Source organism: Gopherus evgoodei, chromosome 11 (genome assembly GCF_007399415.2).
Source record: "Gopherus evgoodei ecotype Sinaloan lineage chromosome 11, rGopEvg1_v1.p, whole genome shotgun sequence".
Classification (NCBI taxonomy): Eukaryota; Metazoa; Chordata; order Testudines; family Testudinidae; genus Gopherus; species Gopherus evgoodei.
This window is the reverse complement of record NC_044332.1, coordinates 74489422-74511728: the sequence shown is the minus strand read 5'-3', so window position 1 is coordinate 74511728 and position 22307 is coordinate 74489422. Positions and strand designations below refer to the sequence as shown.

The 22307-nt window shown below is 44.1% G+C and overlaps 1 protein-coding gene across 2 annotated transcripts in view; it reads right to left on the bottom strand.

Moving 5' to 3' along the window:
* The window catches only part of CNTNAP5 (contactin associated protein like 5), a 431022-nt gene that overhangs the window by 131795 nt on the left and 276920 nt on the right, over positions 1–22307 (bottom strand). For both annotated transcript variants that reach the window (XM_030580503.1, XM_030580504.1), the window contains one exon: positions 11442–11561. In XM_030580503.1, coding sequence (XP_030436363.1) covers positions 11442–11561 — 120 coding nt within the window. The remainder of the gene's footprint in view (positions 1–11441; positions 11562–22307) is intronic.

Genomic DNA, 22307 nt, shown 5'->3' with positions numbered 1-22307 from the left:
AAGTCTTTCTGTGACTCATTAGGTTTGTCCCTGAATACCTTCTATTCCAACAATTTCTTTTTTTAATAGTAACTAGAAATGAACACAACCTTCAAGATGAGGCCCTTATAGAGTACCCCAGGGTCTTCTCTGTTCTTGACTAACCTAAATAATAGTGTGTCATTTGCAATTTGTCACCTCACTGTTCAGCCATTTTTCCAGATCATTAATATAATGAATAACAATGGTTACACAAGGCATCGTGAGACATCCCGCCGTTAACTTCTTGCCATGTTGAAAATAGAACATATATTCTGTATTCTCTCTCAGAAGCACACAGACAGGCACACACTCTATGCTCTCTTCAGAATTTTTGTTCAGTGCCTGACTACCAAGGTGATACGCTGCATAGAAATAACTAAGATTAGATAGATAATCATGTATATTAACTAATAACACATTGGTACCTTTCCATGTCTAGATCCACACCAACTGGGCGTTTTAAACAAATTAGACACCATCATTTGGAAAAGCAATTGTAATTCAGTCCCAGTTAATAACTAAGACCATTGTCCCTATGTGATCTAATAGGAATAGATCCATTTAGTTGTAGTTGTTACTGATTGTTAGCTACATACATAGGATAAATTCTGCTCTCAAAACCTCATGGCAGAGTTCATCTCAGATGATTTGCCTCATCTCACTGAAATCCCCGCTTCAAAATGTCATATCCACTGCAATGCAAAGTAACTAGTTCATAACACTACTACGAATACAGGCAACATGTTATCCTTTATCTGGATTTTCCATAGTTTCATGTCACCCCTAAATTTCTCAGACTAACTCTTTGGGGCATGAGTTGTACACCTATTCTCAGAACTACACTAATAACAACAATAAACTAGTTGCACAGAGAGGGAGGATGGTTTTCTGGTTAGGTAACTAGATTGGCTAATCTGCGGTCAACTCCCAGCTCTGCCTCACTCTTCTTTGGTGACTATAAACAAGTAATTTTCTCTCTCTGCTTCAGTCTCCCATCTATAAAATGGGGAGAATGATAGAGCTAGCTGGAAAATGGTTTTATTTCCCCATCAAAATAATTAACATTTTTTTGGAAAACCAAAACCCAGAACTTTTACCATTTTCAGCAACCAATTTTTTCAAATATTAAGAGAAAGAAAATTAGCTTTGAGATTTCTGACTTTTCACTAAAAAAATCCAACATTTTCAAAGAAAACAGTCTCTCTCTCTCTCTCTCTCTCTCTCTCTCTCTCTCTCTCCTTGGTGACAGACTGTAAATTCTTTGGAGCAGGAATTATTGCTCCCTCTGTATATGCACAATGTCTAGTACTATGGGGTACCATCTGGATGAATGCCTACGTGCTATTTATAGCCTTTTTTATTTAAAATTAATTTAGTAATTTTATATTAAACTACGAAGGATTCAGCTCCTGTTGCTACAGTTTCATGCTAAAAAATGTAAAAAATGACCTCTGGTGCTTTTCTCAAATTTGGAGACTCCAGGAACACATGAAGACCAAGGATAGTGACTGCAGACACAATCACAAGTAAAAAGTATTATTTGTACTACTACTGTAGGGACTTATCCTCCCTACTCGGATCGAGTGCAGTGCTGGACCGGGGTTGTGTCCGGGCTCTTTGCGTGGAGCCGCCGCCTCCTCGCTGCCTCCTTGCTTCCCCCCGGGCCGGTCTCTCTGCTGCCGCCGTCCGGGAGAGGAGGCGAGCGGCTCGGGCCGCGGCCCCCGCTCCTCGCTCCCTCTCATGCGCTCGGACGCCGGGCGCTGCTGGGGCCCCGGCCGGGCAGCGCGGGGAGCCCAGGCGGCCGGGCTCGGCGCCGCTCCCGCTCTGATCTCGGGTAGGTGTGGGTCCCTGCGCAAGGCGCTCCACGGGCAGAGGTGGGCGGCAGCTGTCACATGTAAGTGTCCGTTGCCTCCTCAGCTGGAGTCCTGTGGCTGTGGCTGGGGGGGCTGGTCCGAGCCGCTTGTTCTCTGTGTTCCACACGGAGCGATTGGTTCAGGAGAGGAGAGGGGAGGAGGCTGTAGATCCTTCTTTGTGTGGTCGGGGATTGCGTTGTTGCGGTTGTCCAATCGCGTGATTAGAGGCATGGTAAGCGCGTGATTTTTCTTCTTGTCCAATTAGATTGCTAGCATGTACGATGTTAGCCCACATGATTGGTTCTTATGTAACCAGACTTAACTATATAAGGAGGTGGTGGAAAAGACTAAATTGATTCCTGACTTGTTTGCAGCTGTGTTGACTGTGTGAATTTTCTTCGCTCCGCATGAGATACCACAATTGGTGACCCCGACGTGATCCGATCCGGCAGGACCTGGTCGGCGCACTCGAGAGAAGAAAAGCGGAGGTAGCGGCCGCGGCAGGAGGTACCGAAGGAAGATCGGCTCCTGGTCGTCCGAGAGAGACGGTTGTGAGCTCACAGGTGAGCGGCCGCGCATATTATAAAAAGAAATATGGGTTCCGCTTTGTCAGCGGAGGAAAAAACGGTGCATGACTTTTTGTTATGCACTGCTGAGAAGCAGGGAGAAAAGATTCCCTCCGACGCGCTGTCCCAGTTGTTGAAGTGGGGGCAAAGGCGCGGGTTTTTTATTACCCCAAGTACTGTTTTGGATACAGCCGTTTGGGAACAAGTGGGATCTGAACTATGGGAGTCTGTCTCGCATGGCGACAAAGAAGCCCCATCCCTGAGCCAAACATGGCGCAAAACAAAAAGGGTTGTAGAGACACTCGCCGCGGAGGCAGAAGTGCAGGCGGCGGTTAATAATATTTTTCGGCGGAAAGAGGAGCCGCCCTGTGTGTTGCCGGTTGGCGCCCGAGAGCTCTTTGGGGGAGAAGAGACTGTAATTCCTCTAGCCCCCAGTGCGCCTGAAGTCGATCCTAGCACTGTCCCGCTCCCTCAGGATTCAGATGAATCCTTGGAAAAAATGGAAGCCATCAATGCAGGGACAGTTGAATTCCAGGAGGAGATCAGAAGGCAGGGTTATCAATTGCAAGAAATGTTAAATAAATTGTCCCAGATGGTCGGGGAGGACCATCCTCCGCAATCTCGTACATTAAAGACTCTGCACGAAATGTCTGAGCCGGGTTTGTCTAATTTTCAGAGAGCCTATAAGACTAAACCGCCCAATAAAACCCCACCCTCGAGTGATGTTGTCACCCCCTGTCGTCGCTGCGGGTGTTGGGGGTGTAATGTGGAATGTACTGAGCGGGATAACCCCTTTGTGGGCAAACCGCGGGAACTTGGCCATCCCTTTATTAATAAGCCACCAACATATTCTTCTGATGATGTGGGTCCAGGGTCTCCAGATCCGGTGCGGCGGTGGCATGGGCTTATCAAGGAAGCCCACATAGAAGGAGAATTCTTACCTAATGCCTTCCCGGTTATTACACCAGACCCGAATAACCCTGCTAGGCGACAGTGGGCACCATTGGACTGGAAACTTGTCCGTGAGGCACAAAAATCAATAATGTCCTACGGCATGAATAATCCATATGTACAGTCCCTCATAGAGCAGGTGTTCATCGGACAAGCTATGTGCCCTTATGATTCGTTAAAGTTTGCTGACATGCTTCTAACACCCACTCAAAGGCTATTGTGGAAGGATAATTGGTCAAAGCGTGTGGAGATGGCTCTCATACGCAATATTGATTTGTCTGAGGACAATCCGCTGCGTTATGCCACTCAAGATATGCTTATGGGAACTGGAGTTTATGCGGACCCGCAACGACAAGCTCGTCTTGATCCTCGGATTTTACAACAGTCGCAGGGATTGGCCTTGGCCGCTTTTAAGGATGTACCTCAAATGGGTAAACTGATCCCACCGTACGCAAAAATTGTCCAGGATCCCTCAGAGCCTTATTCAACATTTCTTGATCGACTTAGAGAAGCAATAGACCGCTCCCCTAATTTGACGGCCGAAGCGAAGACAGCTGTTGGGCTCGATCTTGCTACACAAAATGCCAATGCTGTTTGTCGTCGTATCTTGGCTACCTTGCCAAAAACTGCTTCCCTGACAGAAATGGTGGAAGCTTGTAACAGAGCGTCGGTGTACGAGGAAACTGATAAAGCGGAAATACATGCAAAGGCTCATGCATCAGCGTTGGCAATGGCCCTACGACCTTTGGTGAGGCCCAGTAAGCCTTCCCGCCCGTCAGGGGTTTGTTTTGCGTGCGGAAAGCTGGGGCATATGAAAAAGGACTGCCCAAGTAAAAATGTACGGGCAGGAACCGAAAATGCAACGAAGACTTTTGCAGGAACTTGTAACCGCTGTGATAAGTTTGGACACCGTGCGTCTGAATGTCGATCTCGTTTTAAAAAGGATGGCACACCGCTTCAGGGAAACGGGACGCGGAGCGCCCGCCGGGGGGGCGCGAAGACACAAGAGTCCCCCAACCCCAAGCCGGTTGTTTGGAATACCTTACAGGAGCCACCCGAGGAAGTGCTGGAATGGACTTGGCCACCGCAGCAGATGTAACATTAGAAGATGACAAAGTACAAATTGTTCCATCGGTAGTAAATGGCCCCTTGGGGTACGGACTTAGTGCTCTCTTAATTGGCCGCTCTTCTATGTCCAAGCAAGGGCTTTTTGTGCTACCTGGTCTTATCGATGCAGATTATACCGGGAATATCGGAATAATGATCCGTGCCCTCTTCCCTCCAGTCAATATTGCAGCTGGCACTCGTATTGCCCAGTTAATTCCATTCCAAAGCTCCGTTCCAAAAACTAAACTGACAGAGCGTGGGTCCCATGGTTTTGGCTCTACAGATTCTCCACAGGTAGCCTTTGCCATGACAGTAACCCAACGTAAACCTTCACGGATGGTGCGTCTACACGGCCCGGATGGCCGCCAGATCCGACATGAAGCCCTTTTAGACACTGGGGCCGATGTCACTGTTGTTCCGATTCAATTTTGGCCTGATACCTGGCCCCTGCAGGATGCTATGACCTCGGTTAGAGGTATTGGAGGGACCCAACCCACTCGCATCAGTACGTACTATATTACAATCTGTGATGACGAGGACCCTGCTACAACAGCAAAGGTGCGTCCTTACGTTCTTTCTGCTCCCGTCTGGCTGTTAGGCCGTGATTGCTTAAGTCAGTGGGGGGTTGTTTTACAAAACTCCCCTTTTGCTTAGCGGCCATTGAGGGGCGGCCGATCCTACAGTTGGAATGGTTAACTTCTACTCCGGTGTGGGTCGCTCAATGGCCGTTACCAGCTTACAAGCTCGCCCGTGTACAAGAATTGGTCCAAGAACAGCTCGAAAAGGGCCACCTCGAACCTTCTTTAAGCCCCTGGAACACTCCAATTTTCACTATTCCCAAAAAATCAGGAAAATGGCGTCTCTTGCATGATCTGCGGGCAATAAATGCGGTTATGAAAGACATGGGAGCCCTTCAGCCAGGCTTGCCTACCCCTACGATGCTCCCACGTGATTGGCCTCTACTTGTCATTGATTTAAAGGATTGTTTCTTTACAATTCCTCTTCATCCTGATGATAAGGATAAATTTGCTTTCTCGGTTCCTTCTGTGAACAAGGCCGAGCCCGCTCAACGATATCAATGGACAGTGCTTCCCCAAGGCATGAAAAATTCACCCACCATCTGCCAGCTTTATGTGGCCTGGGCGTTGCGGCCGCTCCGTCATGCACATCCCGAATGGCTTATCTACCATTACATGGATGACATTCTTTTTGCTGGAGCAACTCTTAATACTGAAACGGCCATCTTGGAAATTGCTTCTGTGTTACAATCTGCTGGCCTCACAATAGCCCCGGATAAAATTCAACGACAGGCGCCTTATTTTTATCTGGGCATGCGCATTACTAACTCTATTGTGCGACCTCAGAAATTAACTATTAATCTTACTGTTCGCAATTTACATGACGTCCAACGCCTGGTCGGAGACCTACAGTGGGTCCGTGGGCTTTGTGGCATTTCTAATGAGGACCTTGCTCCTCTTCTTCAACTTCTCAAAGGAGGCCGTGATCCAGCTGAACCTCGCTCCTTGCAACCACAACATGAAGTTGCCCTTCGCACTATTGCCAGTAAGGTCACGCTTCGGTATTCCGGCCATGTTCTCCCGGGTTCACCTGTATCCCTAGCAATTCTTTCTAGAGATACCTCCCTGGAGGCGCTACTTTTCCAATGGCTCCCGGATTTACCTGATCCTCTCGTCGGACTCGAATGGATTTTTCCATCTTCTCAATTTTCCAAAACAGTTACCACTCGATTGGAAGCCATTGCATCACTTATTGTGACAGCCCGTTCCCGTACTGTTGCAATTACGGGCGCTGACCCTGATGTTATTTATGTGCCTTTTAATGCTTTGTTACTTTCCCACATTCTTGCTAATGATGTTTCTTTTGCTGTTGCTTTGTTAAGTTATACTGGTCGTCTTACCAATCATTATCCCTCTCATCGCCTTTTGTCAGTAACAATTCCCTTAGAAAAGGTGGTCATGCGACAATCTTCCCCTGTGCAAGGACTTACTGTATTTACTGATGCCAGTGGCAAGATGGCCCGCGCCGGCCTTCTGTGGCATGCGGCCGGTGCTTGGCATCACGAGCTGATCGTAGCTGAGGGATCTCTCCAAGTTTTGGAATTTCAAGCCATTATTCGTGCCTTTGTCAAGTGGCCCACCACCCCTCTTAATATTGTTAGTGATTCTCTTTATGCTGTGGGTGTGACATGTCGCTTGGAACGTTCTCTTCTGAGACAAGTGTCTAATTCTGTGCTGTGGCAAGCCCTTTTGCGACTTTGGCATTTACTTGATGCCCGTTCCTGCCCCTATTTTATTACTCATATTCGCAGTCATTCTGGTATTGTTGATGGTCTTGCCCAGGGCAACGCCATCGTTGACCAATTGGTTGGTTCAGTTCATGTCCCTGACTCCTTTCCTCAGGCTCGCCTTTCGCACGATTTTTTCCACCAATCTGCCCGTGCCTTAGCCCGACAGTTTAAGCTCCCTTTGGCTACCACTCGTGCCCTTGTGGCCTCATGTCCTAGTTGTCAACAGCATGTTGTACCCCCTTCCCTTGCCTCTGGTGTTAACCCTCGTGGTTTGTCCTCCTTACAAATTTGGCAAACAGATATTACCCTTTTTCCTGAGTTTGGCTCCCTTAAATATATTCACGTCACGGTAGACACCTTTTCAGGACTTTTGTGGGCTACAGCGTTAGCCAGTACTGGTTCTCGGGATGTTATTAAACATTGGCAGGTCTGCTTTGCTGTTATGGGCATTCCTGCTTCCATAAAAACAGACAATGGCGCTGGATATATTTCTCGTCGTACAGCTCGTTTTCTTTCCTTATGGGGAATTTCTCATGTTACCGGTGTCCCTGGCAATTCCACCGGCCAAGCTATTGTGGAACGCTCTCATGCCTCATTAAAGCTTCTTTTGTTAAAACAAAAAGGGAGAGTTGCCCCCGATGCTGATCCATTGTCCCGTACGCCCCATGCTTGCCTTTCAAAGGCTCTATATGTGCTTAATTGGTTACAGGTAGGAACCCATAATGTCCCACCAGTTATGCGACATATTGCTGGTGCTATGGGCCAAGATTGCCAATTGCCCCGCCCACAGGTCCGATGGTTTAATTATACAGATCAAAAGTGGCAAGGTCCTGTGGATTTATTAACATGGGGAAGGGGCTATGCCTGTGTTTCTACTACTACAGGTCCCAGATGGATCCCCGCGAAGTGGGTTCGACCGTGGCTCACCCAGAGACGTGATAAGCAACCACACGATCCCGATATAGAAGCGGCAAACGACGATACCGTCCCGGATCTACGCTTCCTCTTTCCTGACTTTAATTAGAAACTTGTAATTATTAGTTAAGTTGTAAGATGTAGATAGTATACGTTGTGCAGTTTTGTAAAATCGAGCAACTATTGATTATAGAATAATGTGTATAACCTCACCCAGGGAGAGAATCCTCCGTGGGATTGGCTTAATAGTTTTGGTTAACCAACTTGGTATACTTCACTATTACATGCTAAATTGTATCTATTAATGATTGTATTGCTTTTCTTGTTTTGCTCCTTGTTTTGTTTATATATTATGACAAAGTCTTATGCGCATTGCCACGGCCTTGTTTGAAAAGAAAGGGGGAGGTGTAGGGACTTATCCTCCCTACTCGGATCGAGTGCGGTGCTGGACCGGGGTTGTGTCCGGGCTCTTTGCGTGGAGCCGCCGCCTCCTCGCTGCCTCCTTGCTTCCCCCCGGGCCGGTCTCTCTGCTGCCGCCGTCCGGGAGAGGAGGCGAGCGGCTCGGGCCGCGGCCCCCGCTCCTCGCTCCCTCTCATGCGCTCGGACGCCGGGCGCTGCTGGGGCCCCGGCCGGGCAGCGCGGGGAGCCCAGGCGGCCGGGCTCGGCGCCGCTCCCGCTCTGATCTCGGGTAGGTGTGGGTCCCTGCGCAAGGCGCTCCGCGGGCAGAGGTGGGCGGCAGCTGTCACATGTAAGTGTCCGTTGCCTCCTCAGCTGGAGTCCTGTGGCTGTGGCTGGGGGGGCTGGTCCGAGCCGCTTGTTCTCTGTGTTCCACACGGAGCGATTGGTTCAGGAGAGGAGAGGGGAGGAGGCTGTAGATCCTTCTTTGTGTGGTCGGGGATTGCGTTGTTGCGGTTGGCCAATCGCGTGATTAGAGGCATGGTAAGCGCGTGATTTTTCTTCTTGTCCAATTAGATTGCTAGCATGTACGATGTTAGCCCACATGATTGGTTCTTATGTAACCAGACTTAACTATATAAGGAGGTGGTGGAAAAGACTAAATTGATTCCTGACTTGTTTGCAGCTGTGTTGACTGTGTGAATTTTCTTCGCTCCGCATGAGATACCACATACTACAAGTTTAATTAAAGCAATAATTAAAATTACAATTCTCAATGAATATATAAATCCTACAAAAATATATGCAATGACTGAGGCTGTAGTTATGCTCACATCCTCAAAGGTATTCTAGGATCTTTCAACATATGAGTCTCAAGAGAGGAATGGTCCCTGCTGGGGTTTCCCATGGAGTTGTCTCTTGAGGTCCTCTGTCTTTTACCTAACCAGGCAACCTCTTTTATATCATTCTTCTGACCACATCTAATATCTTATGCATATTCATGAATGTTTCAATGCTCTTTTCCTCAGCTGTAATTCCACACCCTACAAATATTGTTTTTCACAGGTTTTCTTAGTTTCCCTTATTGTCATCAGCATTTTTGCACAATATGTAACGTGGTTGGGACAGAACATTCCATTATGTTACAATCAGGTATCCCATGGATTTGGACAATACATTGCAGTCTAATGCAATCAGGTTTTCTGTAACATAACCTATTGGCACAATTTCTACAGTAATCTTGTGACCTTAATGGCCTAGGGTTATTCCTAGGTCACCCACTCATGTCAAGAATTCTTAAACCTATTGCCTAGTCTTGTTAAGCTAAAATCTTACAGGTCTTAGCCTATAGGCCTTGCATTCTAGCCAGGCTTTACTTATATACCTAATACACACTCATCACTCCTAAATACTTGTCAATCTTATACTTCTATAATCCTACAATTTACATCTATTTAGCACACATGTATTATATATGAATTGAGCACAACACCAAATAACACAATGATAAATGGATGATAAAATGAACTAATTGGCTATGTATTGTAATGTAAACATATAGTAATAATAAATATTAATATTAATTATGGCTCCATATTGCAGTCCAAAAACACCATGCTGAGGAGAAGATGGAACTCTGCCTTAATACTTGAGATTCAACAACAGTTGAACGACACTTATTAAATATTTGTTACACCTGAATAAAAACATACTTAATCATTAACTTGTGTGTATGTTTAATTAACATTTAATGACTGCCCAATTACATCACCATGAAAATTTAATTTGAGACACTAAGAATGAGTTTATTGAGGAAGCAATGTAAAGGTTCACGTTGTTCCCTGGATTGAATCTGGAGGGGATGTGCGGCTGCCTAATGCAGCCAAAATTACCAGCCTAGCAGAGAGTATGGTATGGTCCCCCATCTGTAACTGGCCAGTGAAAGTAACCAGTGCAGAGTGGGGAATGGCCCCCATTCCTTCCCCTTTTCAGTCAGCTGTGGTCCTTGGCTATATTTTGGCTTCTCCTTGAACAGAGTGAGAGAAGGAACAGAACTGGTCTCTAGGTTTTAGGGCCAAAATCTGCTCTCAGACAAGCACATTCAGCTCTCCATGTGAATTGCACTCAGATCTTTACGGGGAGATTGAACTGAGATTCTCTTTAGTGATCTGCATTTGATTTTAAACTATAGGACAACAACTTGAAGAGTCATAACCAAAAGACTATCTTTCTAGGTTCCGACCTTGGCTCTGATCTATGCAATATCTGAGCTGCTCCTAAGTGTAAGAAGTTACAATGGATATCTCTCATTTCCTCCCCTGGTGGTATGAGGCAGGCTTAGGGGCATTGATTTCTATTTTTCAATTATTGAATATAAAAAAGCACTGGTGTCAGTGAAGGTATTGTGGTAAAAAAGGTTGTAGAAAAAAGAGCACTTTACAATTAGCTCAATGCAATGAGGTTAGTGGTCAATTCCTGTTTCACTAGGCTATGAGCTCTACAGTTTTGGCCCAGTTCTGGAGAAGGTTCCATCTCCCTCAGTCATGAATCTTTCCGTAATGGTAGACAATGTCATTGTTTCAGCATAATGAGGCTCTTATGAGAGGTCATGGTCCCAGAGTGAGTTTCCCCCACAGTGACTGCCAATCAGCTCATCCTAATCTGAAAAGTACCACCTCTCTCTAGTGAGAGAAAGGATGTCCTGTTACTTTCTATACTAATTAAGGTCCTCATTCTGCAAACCCTTACGTGAGTTGTCTCACTGACTGTCAGTGGGGCTACTTGAGTAAGGAATACCTTATGCTTTGAGCAGAGACTGCAGATGGTGCGGAAGTATACATACTGGACTTTCTACCTAACTATCTATTTCTCTAATAATTGAGTTGAACCTTACAATAAGAAGCTATTATACAAGTGTACCAAAGAAACAGTTAAATTAAGAAACAAATCTGGGTTTCAAGTTTATGAGATCTCATAAAAATAATACTGAGGGTGAATTAAAAATCAGGATGCTTATGAAAAATGCAACAACATCCTCTCACTAAGCACAATTTGTTCTTTTAGCCATAGCAAAGGCCTGCATATCTCTTTTACCCTGAGTTGTAGGAATCATACAAGCTTGGATTGTAGTGCTAGCTGATATTAACTAGTGGAAATCCTTCTACATTTAACTTTCATCACAAAAGCTGTAAATCTGATGCATGTTTTCCCCACCATCAAAATATCAACAACTCTGAGGTTCTCTTAATGATACAAACAAAAAACATTTCATTATAAGACATTTAGAACCAATGTTATACATTGTTGACAACGCAGTATCCTTACCCGTGATATTGCAGTAAACCTGGAACGGTCCAAGCGGTCCACTTCCATCAGAATCAATATGGAAGAAACCAGACGTCTTCCCTTTGTGACGATAGGCTTCACATGACTGCTCATAGATGGCTGCAATACAGAGAGATGTACAATACATCAGCGATACAGTGAGGGCACTGGTAGGCATGCATGTATCCACAATTATAACAATTGTTAGTGGCATTATTTATCCCCTTGATTGACTGCTGGCTTGTATTTCTGGCCCCAGTTCAGGAAATGGGAGTTAAACACATGCTCGAGTGCTTTCCTGGATAGAGATGGATCTAAGCATGTGCTCTGCTGAATTGGGGCCTTAAACAATGGGAAACTTGTATTTTCCTGACTAGGTTAATTAAATATTTTAAAAGGACTGATATAAAATTAGACAAGTGCCATTGTCCAACTGAAGGGATATAGCACACACTGGAGAGCAACCACCTATATATAACTTACAACATGGACACCCCTGAAAGCCTGGACAGTATGGGCCACAGCTGTTCCATGCCATCCCTGGAGTAGCTGGCGGGTTCCCCATTGAAAGGGGAGCCAGAGCTTCTTTCAGTGTCTACCACCCTAGAGGAAATGACCAACAGTCTGTCTCTGCCAGGAAGACAAAGGTTCAGGGTTACTTAGAGAGATCATCACCCTATTTTTATACATCACACTCATGTTTTGTTTTCTCATGTATAAATCTTCCTGTGCTGAAGGATACATGCCCAGAGAAAGCTTCAATACAGATAAATTCAAGAGGTAAATAATACAAGCTGGGACGGTCACTAAAGAGCAAGAAGAATGTGGTAAAACCTGCCCAAAGGTAAAAGCAATTCTTTTGATTTTACACATCTATATACAAACTTCAGGCAAGATAGGACACTCTCAATAGCTAATTTATCTCTTGGGCATTCTATTACCACTAATAATGACCCTAAGTCCTTTAAGAGTCATATACACACATATGTTTTTGTCTGTACACAGGCACACACATACACATTCAAATAGTTAATTCTTTCACTTCTGGCAGAGATACTTGGTAAATAGCCTCCTTCAGAACTGATGCTAACATGTCCCTACAACAAGCAGATTTTAACAGCAGCTGGTGGCTCCCTTGGCATGTAGGAAAATGCATTAGGCCATACAGTTCCTATTACAGATCAAGTGTGGCGAGACCCAAAATGGCGAGACCCAACACAGGGGATACAACCAAAAGAGGTGCTGGAAGGGATAATGGTATTGATATATATCTATTTTTTTGTATATCATACATGATGACGCCATAGCTTCCGGATTACAATTCACATTTTCTAGCATCCTTAATTTACAATAATGAGAGAGACACCCCACAATCCACATGCCATGGAGACAAAGAGAAAATCCCTCAGGAGAGAAAGCTAAGTGGTGAATGTGTGCAGATCTTCCGACTGGAATTTTGAGTGTCTATGCTCACCTTCTCACTGTAAGAGCAATTGATTCTATTTCCATGTAAACTACTACCAGATTACATTGATCTGAGTTTACTAACCATAACAGTTTATTTATTGTTGTTTAACTTATTCCTAAAACTCAGCCAGACTTGGCAGATGGATCAAGACTTTTTTATCCCTACAAGACACATATTATCTGGGACATACAGTAGTTCTGAAAATGCAAGCAAACACAGCAATATATGGCCTTGCAATGAATAAGCTCTTTAGCGACAATGATAGCAGAACACAGAGTAATATACTTGAGTATCATCTTTGGCTGCTGCAAGGTCAAATCTCTATTTTTCTTGCTCTTTGATTTTATGTGTACATTTAATACACACACAAACACACACAACTATACAGCGATACAGCATGCATATAGACTGAGGTGCACATAGGGGAATTTGAAAGTATCCCATTTGTTAGATTCTACAAATTTCTTCCTAGGTGCCATCCACTTTTCAGCCATCAGAGCTGTACTGTTAAATTAGATATACTATAGTCTTTGTAGTGTTGATGTTGTAAATAAAGCTTTGCTGTTCACAGTGTCTTTCATCCAGAAGGATCTCAAGGAGCATTAGAGTGAATCTAAAAACAATCATCCCCTCCCCCCTACCCACTTCATAAAGGCAGCCCTTCTGTATTAGGAAGATCACACAGCTGCTAGGTTTATATATTTTTTTCTTAATGGAAAGAGAAGAATTGTTTTCTCAAATGGATGATGCTTCAGAAGGAAAGATTTTAAATAGCCAGAATGGAATTCTGGACAGAGCACTGGGGCTGATGCTGCTACTATTTCAAAAATACTGAAAGACATAACAGCCATAAGTGATCAGGTCCATGTTTTAATGTCTGCTAAGAAAGCAGCTCCTCAGCAGCACAGTGCTCGGGGCATGGTCCCAGGGTGACTCAGAGAAAAGTGTGCCACAGTAGGGGATTGGGGTGTAGGGGGTCTGATCTAGCTAGGTGGGGTTCAAACATCAGGGGCAGTAGTCGAAGGGGAGGGTTGGAGGAATCGCTAGAGCTGGGTTCAGTAAAAAGTCAAGGTAAAAGTCAGGCTGGGTTGGGGACTGGAGATCAGAGGTAGTAACAGGCTGGAATCAAGGTCAGAGTCAGAGACCTGAGACCAGAGATAGCACCAAGCTGGAGTCAGGAGTCCAGAGTCAGGGTCAGGCTGGGATCAGAGACCAGAACACAAGGTGAGCTCTGGAGTCACAAGTGGCTCAAAGTCTGTATCATTGCACAGACAACTTCCTGGGGAACCTTTCAGGACTAAATAGTGTTGTTGGCCAATCAGAGGGAGGCAGGATGCTGTCACTCTGGTTCTCTTGGGCAGTACTTTCTGCAATGACTATTCTCCACTGTGCTCCCTAAGTACAGTCTTGTCTGGCTTCCCAGTGGCACCATGGGAATATCAGACATCCCAGACTTTGCAGATGTAGGTTCTAGTTCCCGCAGCCTCTCATTATCCACCATCTTCAGGGGTGCTCTTCCACTGAGTGGTTGCTGGGCCTCATTTATCTGAGTGGTCTTGATGAAATCCTTTTACTAGGTCAGAGGCATGAGCATGGGCAATGGGTTCCAAGGAGCATTCTTTAGGACCCTAGCCCTCTCAATCAATGAGATAGTACTGTCTTCCCCTCTATAATTTAGAGTCCAGGATAGCATGGACTATATATTCCTCATTCCCTTGGACCTGGACTGCTGGGGACGGCTGTTGGCACTCACCAGGAAAGGGATCCTCTGGGAAAGGCTTCAGGAGGGAAATCTTGAAAACAGGATGTACCCTAAGAGATTGAGAGAGCTGTAGTTTGAATGTGATGGGGTTGATTTGCTGACAAATCTGGAAGGGCCCATGGAACTGGGATGGCCTGTTTGTATGGAGGAGTTTTGTAGCAACCCAGACAATTTGACCATCCATGTTAGCTGGGCATTCCTGGTATTGACAATCTGCATATTACTTGTTGTCTGTTTTTGCGCCTTCTAGGTGGTCCTTAAGCTCCTCCGGTATATGGTGAATTTGTTGGATCCTGTCAGCAGTTGCTGGGTTCGAAGAGGCGGCTAGCAAGGCCAGCTGTAAAACCACAGTTTTCAAATAAGAGACTCTGCCCTATGGAGGCATGGTCAGTGTTTTATGAGAACTTGGCATAAGGAAGGAGGGATAACTGGTTATCTTAATGGTAACTGACAAAACACCATAGGTATTGCTCTAACACTTGGTTCACCCTCTCCATCTGCCCATCTGTCTGTGGATGGTACATAGAGGAGGTAAAAGTACAAATGTCCATTAGCAGGGCCACTTCACAGCAAAAGCATGAGACAAACTAGAGGCCTTGGTTCAAGATGATATGTTTGGAAGCCCATGAAGTCAGACAAATGAACCACTAGGAGTCGCAGCATGGTTTCAGCAGGGGATAGCTTATTACAGGGGATGATGTGCACAATTTTGGTCACTTGGTCTACAACAGTAAAGACCACTGTGCAACCAACACAGTTAGGGAGTTCCACTATGAAGTCCCTGGTGACTGAGACCCAGTGTCTAGGCTGGGTCTCCAGGGGTACTAGGGCATTGAGGGGCTTAGGACAGGGCGTCTTGGAGTGAGCACACTGGTCACAAGAGTTATCCTAGTCCTGGACTTTGGCTCACGTACAGGGCCACCAGAAGAAAGGGAAAGCCATGCAGAAATCTTCAGATGTCCAATATGTCCTGCCAAAGGAGTGTCATGGCAGAGAAGGAGCTCTTCTAGCTGTGGAGGAAGGATGGGGCTGGAGTGGATATGCACCCATCAAGGCAGATGTTCCCATCCTGTATGGAGCATTGCATTTTGATTCTGGCTCTCGCTTGCTCAGACTAAGTAAATGGGTCATCCTTCGAAGCAGATCAGATAAGATCAAGGTGGTCTTGGTTAATCTTGGCACTAACGAAGTTTTGAGCTATTAGGAGATAGGGTCATTTTTGGTTAGGGTCCTTGACCTCTTGATAGTATGCCCTCTTTCAGAATAGAGTGTCTGTTTTCCTAGTCCTGGTTCCTGGGAAATAGGTGATGACAACATTCAATTGAGAGAAGGATAATGTCCACCTAAATTGTCTTTGACTCAAGGCTTGAGCATTCCACAGATATTCAGGATTCTTATGGTCATCAAAGACTTGCCCTGGGTGGCGGGATCCCTTGAGGTTATGACACCACTCTTTAAAGGCTGATTTAATGGCAAGTATTTCCTTATCTAATATCTCATAATTCCATTTGGTAGTGGTGAGTTTTTGGCAGTAGTAGGGACAGGGGTGCAATATCTACTGAGGACCATGCCTCAGAGAGTATGGACCCAATGGCTACACTGGAGGCATTGGCTTCTGCTATGAATGCCTGAGCAGAGTCCAGGTGTGCCAGAATGGGAGCCCTGGTGAAAGCAGCCTTGAACTGATTGAAAAGATGCTGAGCTTTGCAGGTCCAAACAAATGTGATGGCTTTGTGAGGGCTATTTTCCCTGAGAAGTCAAGAATGAATTGTCGGTAAAAATCTGAGACACTCAGGAAGCTCTGTAACTCCTAGGAGTACTTGGGTGCTGCCCAGCCACCGATGGCCTCTATCTTCTGGGGGTCCATCTTGATGCCCTCTGGGAAAAGGATATAACCCAAGAATTCTGTGGAGGACTGGTCAAAGGTATATTTTTCCAATTTCACAAACAGGCCATGCTTCCATAGTCTCTCCCGGATGGAATGAATGTGGTAACAATGCTGTTCAGGATTATCTGAAAACACAAGTATGTCATTGAGATAGAGGACTACTTACTGGTCCAGGATATCTCTAAATACATTGTTCATGAAGTGCTGAAAGGTTGTGGGAGCATTGGTCAACCTGAATGGCATTACTAAATATTCAAAGTGCCCATACCTGGGTCGAAAGGCAATCTTCCATTTATTTCCTGCCCTGAGGTGCACTAGGTTGTAAGTGCTCCGGAGGTCCATTTTGGTGAAAATTCTGGCAGACCACAAGCCATCTAGTAACTCTGAGATTAAGGACAGGGTTTCAGACCATCGGCTGCTTTAGGGCCCCAACAGTCTATGCAAAGGCATAGCATTGTATACTTTTTCTTAAGAAAAAAGACCGGAGCCCCTGCTAGGGAGGTGGAATGCTGGATGAAGCCCTTGGACAGGTTTTTCTTCGATGTACACATGAAGAGCTGCCTGTTCTGTCTTAGATCATGCATATATCCATCCACAAGGGACCATCACTCTGTGTTGTAGGCCTATGGATCAGCCATAGTCCCAGTGTGGAGGTAGCATCTCTGCATTTTTCTTTTCAGAAATGTCCACATAATCCCAATACTTTTCATGGAGATGGGGAATCAGACTTGGAAGTGACTCTTTCTGGCTAACCACCACCATCTAGAGTTCTCCCACAGGTGTTCTCCCTTCTGATCAGCTGCAGGATCCCAGGACCAAAGAATTGAAGCTGGCTGCATGCAGGCAGACCCTTCGGCAGTATTCAGAAGGGAAGTTGATCCTCCTTTTTTTCCAGGAGATATAAGGGTCATGCTGCTCCAGCCAGGTGATGCAGATAATTAGGGGTAAGTGTGGAGACTGGAGCACACTGAAATGTAGCATTTCTCAATGACCCTGGATTATAGCCTCTAGGAGTACTGTTTCCTGTGTTAATAGCCCTGAGGACAGGAGGAATCCTTGGACAGTACTTCATATTTTCCACAGTACTCCCTAGGTGGGGCGCTGCATGGTCTCCTAAAAGCACTGTGCAAACATCAGCCATCCCTAGCTCTGCAGACCTGAGTTCTAGTCCTCACATCCTCGGAGCCACCATGTGAATTACCCACACCATTTTTCATGGTACAAGGATTTTTTTTTTTAGAAATCCCTCATTGGGCCTGCCCTTAGATTTCACTCCTTGCAAGGTCCGATGAAGCTACAGTTTGGGGTATCATCTTTCCAGGCAGTATAATGGTGGGAGTAAAACATGCCCTGACTGTAACAGTTACTGGATTGAGTCCCTAATTAATATTCATTCTCAGCTAGTCTCTTCCTGAGGTGTTTTTTTTGTCTGATGCATAGTAAATTGTGAGCACCTAAAAGAGCTGCAATTGCCAACCTCTAGCAATACATATGTACATATTAAATTAAAGAAAAAAACAACAACCACAACCTGTTCCTCATGCATTCACAGTCTTAAAGGCTACAGGGAGCTTTTCAATTACAGATACTGCTGACAAAGGCAACCAGGATGGGTTGGGGAGAGGGGGAAGATCATAACAGGCGATTAAGTAGCCAGCCAAGCAGTCATGCTTTGATGAATTCATAAGGTTCCCAAATTGCAATTCATTTAGTGAATTTGCTGTCATCATCGATACAGAACAATTCATCTTGGCTCATTAGGGAACTTCTTGATTACAGCCCTTGCTTTTTTATTTATTCAGTACAAAGGATGGTACAAAGAGCACAGACATAAAATATTGCATGTTGGCAGTGGACTAGTGCTTCTAGAAAAATCACTTTTCATCACTGGGTCTTTCCCTCTATCCCCAAATGTCACATTGCCCAGGGACCAGACACCTTCTCTCTGAATTAACAAGGAACAACATGAAGACCCAGTCATTAGTAATGTGGATCCGTTCACCACTACATGACACTTTTGCAACCATGGTCGTTGATAACCACAGCCTAAAGAGGCAGGCAGTGGGCTAGATTCTCAGCTGGCATGAATCAATCCAGCTATATTGGTTTCAATGGACCTATGCTGATTTATACCTGATGAGAATCTGTCCTAGCATGTCTTCCCCTTGGCTATAACAGAGTTACAATAGTAAATAGTTAGCAAGAGTTTGGGAAGAGATATAAATAATCAAGCTTCAGGGAATAAGGCAGCCTCTAACTATTGGGGCTAGGAGGAAGCTATTTATGTGTGTTGTTTATTCTATAGCAACCTACTGCAGTGTTTTTTACACTTTTCTGTGACACAGCTGGTATAATGTCGGAGGATAATGGACTAGATGAACTGTAGGTTTGATGTAGTATGAGCAATTCCTATGTTCTTATGGTCAGGGGACAAGAGGTTGGTGACACTGGTCTGGAAGGAATAGTGTCTAAAGGGACACACAAATCAAATATTTTTCAGAGACATTTTCTTACCATTATCATAAGAAACTAGAACTGTTTGAATAGTATTTGCAGAATAAACAAACAGACATTTAGAAACATGTTAAAAAAAGAAATAACTGAAATCATTTAAAAAAAACATTTTGCTTTTCAGTGTTTAGGCTGCTTTCTTTTTTTCCCTATCTCTCTCATCCCAAATGATAAAATTACATTAGTCAGTTTCTGTTTGATTCCTTGTCATTCTCAAGATCTTCTCATAGTAGCACAATGCTTCAGTGTTTAGATTTCAAGCCCTGATGAGAAACGTGTCTCTATTTTATTTGAATGTTTCAAATGGAATTTTAAAAATTAATCACAAATGTTTCCATTGATATTGGGTTTTATAAAATTTATGATCGCCACAGGGAAAAGGTAACCTAGAATTTAAATACATAAGACTCTGGGTAATCAAATTGTGTGTCTATTTAGCTCTATAACACCATCTGCACAATTTTAGTTGAAAAGATGACATTACAGATCCTGGTTAGCGACTGTGTGTTAATGTATGGTGTTGTCATGGTAGAGATAATTCCATAGGTAAGCACCTATGACGTGCTTGGATCAGCAATCAGGACATAGTGAGAAGGCACAAAGGCCATAGTGATAACAGCTCTGTGACAGAGGGAAAATTGAGAGGAAGGGAGGAAGAAGAGTTCCTGCATTTATAATGGGGATACTTATTGGTTGATATGGGTAAGAAGAAGTGTGCGAAAGGAAGCTAGTTCTTTTCTTAGGCTTCAGAAAAGTGTTGGATGCATTATATATCAAAAAGGTGCAAAAAAAAGGGCACAATCCCCTTTTTTTTGTCATCATTTGCAGATCACCTGGACACATTTTCTTGTGCCCTATCCATGCTGATGTCTGCTTCACATTTTCTGTAGTCTGCATCTATTGCTTGTTTCAAACTAAAATGATGAAATTCCACTTTGCTAACCAGAGAATTCATGCTTTAGGTTACACTAACCTGAATATCAGAGAGGTAGCCATGTTAGTCTGGATCTGTAAAAAGCAACAGAGAGTCCTGTGGCACCTTTAAGACTAACAGACCTATTGGAGCATGAGTTTTTGTGGGTGAATACCCACTTCGTCAGATGCACGAAAGGTATGCTCCAATACATCTGTTAGTCTTAAAGGTGCCACAGAACTCTCTGTTGCATTTTACTAACCTGAGGACATCTGCATGGACAAGAGAAAAGGAAAAGCTCTCTTTTCTCATTCTATTTATATAGTCAGAAAAGCCTTGTGAAAGTGAACAACAGATTAAGGCCTGGGCTACACTAGCGGGCGGGGGGGAAGGATTTGAACTAAGATACGCAACTTCAGCTACGCTATTAGAGTAGCTGAAGTCGAAATATCTTAGTTCAACTTACCTGGCCATCTTCATGGGGGCGAGTCGACTGCCATGGCTCCCTCGTCGACTATGCTTATTCCTCCTGCCCAGGTGGAGTACGGATGTCGATTTGGGGATTGATTTATCACGTCCAGACGAGACATGATAAATCAATCCCCGATACATCGAACACTACCCGCCGATCTGGCGAGTACTATAGACATACCCTAAGAGTCAACTGGACAGAACTAGGCCCTGAGAGTCTTCTCCAAGTAAACTAAACAAATATTTATGTGCTATTTTATGGTTCCTGCTGACCAACCAAACTTCACCGATTTGAGACTCAACCATTTTGGGATCAGTGTAAAGGGATTACTGTAATGGTCCTTAAAGTCTCCACTTCCCAAGATTTAGTCATGCAGTGGGATCTGTACCAAGAATAGGAAATAGCTTGAACTATTTATCATAACATGTTATCAGATGTTAACATGTTATCAGATGTTGACATGTTAATGTTGACCACTGTTTGCACTAATGACATTTTTACTAAACAGAGTAGGGCTATTCAGAATTTACTGAGAGTAGAACTGGTCAAAATATTTCAAACAATTTGTCTCATCGCCATTTTATGAAAACATATTTTTGGTTAAAGATTATGGACATTTTCTAAACATTCAGTTTTTGTGGAAAAATATTTTTATTTTTTTAAATTAATCAAAATGCGATCCACAATGTTATCAAAGTGATTTTATAGATATTTAATTTGGCTTTTAATAAAAATATTCAAAAGCCAGTTTGATGAAATAAATATTCTTTAAAACTGAAAAACACAGTTGTGAAACATTTTTTTGATTCCTTCCACATGAAAACAATTCAAAACTGGATTTTATTTTATTTTTTGGGCAAAACTAGTTTTTCATTTTTGACCATCCCTGATCCAAGGCTAGATCCTCCTCAGCATCTCCACTGGCTTCAGTGGCAGTGGACTGATTTATAGCCATTGAGGAACTCAACATCATATTTGATCAAATTTATAATAAATCAGTGTTTATTATTTTTTTCTTCCATTAGCTCTGTGAGATCTATGGGAGAGGGAGCTAGATGTTATACACAGAACTCTGTCATTCCACTTTTGCAGTCACTTCTCAGAGAAGGGCTGTGCTCGTTAAGGCAGTTTTTAACAGATGCTGCAGTGTTTCACTGAGGCATTTAAAATGTTCCCAAATGTAATTACTTAAACTGACATCACCTGAGAGTTAAAATCCTCCCCCCATGAGGGACACGATTTCCTAAGTACTATCCAGTTCTTTTCTGATTAGCTTCTTGGGAATAGGGTGAGCTGTTCTGTTGGAGTTCTTAATGCACATATCATTGACAGGTCAAAATGGTGCATTCCCCAGCCCCTTCCGAACTCTCTGTGAAACACACATATTCATAAAGAGTTCAAGGCCAGAAGGCACCTTTGTGATACTGTAGTCTGACCTCATGTTTAACACAGGTCATGAAACTAACCCAAATTTTACCTAAAGCAGATCTTTCAGAAAAATATCCTTACTCAGGACTCCATGTAAACTTGGACATCTGCCTCTGAAGCTCATACCACCATGTGTTTCCCTATGTTTTAAGCTGCACTAACTAGATTAAAGCTAACGGGGTATAGATACCTACATGAGTGGCAATCACACCTCCGACTGCAGCATAGGGATAGCCTCAATCTGCAAGTTTACTGACATTTACTTCCAACCTCATCTTGCCCCCTCCCTCAGTTCAGGTGAAATTTCTGTATTATCTTTTGCTGAACACAGAGATACCCTTTCATTATTGACATCCCTAGCAGCTGGCTTTGTCTAGCCTAAGCACCTGTCAGCTTTTCTCCAAACTTCTAGTTGAAATAATTC